We start from the raw sequence: 1,360 nt of genomic DNA on the forward strand, positions 1-1,360 counted from the left end.
AGGAAGGTTCGACGAAGAGGAGAGGAAGGTTCGACGAAGAGGAGAGGAAGGTTCGACGAAGAGGAGAGGAAGGTTCGACGAAGAGGAGAGGAAGGTTCGACGAAGAGGAAGGTTCGACGAAGAGGAAGTTTCGACGAAGAGGAAGGTTCGACGAAGAAGAAGGTTCGACGAAGAGGAAGGTTCGATGAAGAGGAGAGGAAGGTTCGACGAAGAGGAGAGGAAGGTTCGACGAAGAGGAGAGGAAGGTTCGATGAAGAGGAGGGGTTCTCACTTTGGTCCGCCACACTCCACAGCCGAGGCTTTGACCACGGGCAGCGGCTGGAAGCCCACCGGCTCCACGCTGAGCGCGTTCTGCTCCACGGCTTCCAAGATGGCCGAACCCAGCTGAGGAAGAAGACGGGCATTTTGTTACCAAAATAAAAGCTGCTCTACAGGAACCTGCCAATATTGTTTAAAATCAAAAGAGCAAATAAAAAAAGGAGTGGGGCAGTWAAAGGACCTCGCTCTTGCTGAAGGCGAGGCAGGGGTAAATGTCCTCGCGGTAAACTCTGTCCAGGAAGCTGCAGGTCCGGTCCAGCGTTGGCTCCTCCCTCCACGCTCTGAACTCCACGAACAGCTGCGTGTCCACCTGAAACATCAAAGGCTCAATCAGAACTCCAGGGTCCGGGTCCAGGAGAGCCGGCTCTGCTCTAAGCCCCGCCCACCTCCCGACACTCCCGGACGATGGGCAGCGTGGCCGACGGGTCGGGCTGCGTCCCCAGCATGGCAGAGGACGTGCTCTTGTTCCGGCTGTGGCCCTTCTTGAAGGGGGTCTTGACTCCTCCCCCCACCGCCGAGGGGAGCTCGGCCACGGGGGAGGTGGGGGAGGAGAGCACCAGGGTCTTCAGGGCCTGGACCTCCGCCTGGAGGACGTCGATCTGAAGACAGGAGACGGATAAACTGACGGTCTGAGCAGGAGAGTCGATCAGATCACAGCAAAGACAAAACTTTTCACAATAAAAGCTGCAGCTGTCCTCACCTTGCCCTGAGCTTCTTTTAGCTGTTTTTCAGCATTCGCCTGTTTGACGTTAGCTTCTCTCACCATCTTATGAGCCTCCTGAGAAACAAGACAACAGAGTTTAAATACGAGTTTGATCCAAAATAATAAAAAAAAATTGTTTTATTTTCTTATGTAAAAAGAAGAAAATCCCAACACCTCAGGAGAAGAAAAGACAAAATATGGGATCAATCGTGTGCCAACAGGAACTGAATCTGAATGTGCAGAATTTTAAATTGAACGCATTGGTTTGAAAATAAACTTCACTAAAGTGAATCTGAATTTAAAGTTTTGTATCTGAATTAATTGTCTTTGAAACTGTAT

At 51.2% G+C, this 1,360-nt stretch overlaps 1 protein-coding gene across 1 annotated transcript in view; it reads right to left on the reverse strand.

Annotated features, from left to right (window-relative positions):
• Positions 1-1,360, reverse strand: part of rab3ip (RAB3A interacting protein (rabin3)) — a gene marked incomplete in the record, with an annotated part of 17,272 nt that overhangs the window by 7,968 nt on the left and 7,944 nt on the right. The window contains 4 exon segments of the mRNA XM_014028872.1: positions 272-384; positions 500-628; positions 705-917; positions 1,019-1,096. Coding sequence (XP_013884326.1) covers positions 272-384; positions 500-628; positions 705-917; positions 1,019-1,096 — 533 coding nt within the window.

Source organism: Austrofundulus limnaeus, unplaced genomic scaffold (assembly GCF_001266775.1).
Source record: "Austrofundulus limnaeus strain Quisiro unplaced genomic scaffold, Austrofundulus_limnaeus-1.0 Scaffold825, whole genome shotgun sequence".
NCBI lineage: Eukaryota > Metazoa > Chordata > Actinopteri > Cyprinodontiformes > Rivulidae > Austrofundulus > Austrofundulus limnaeus.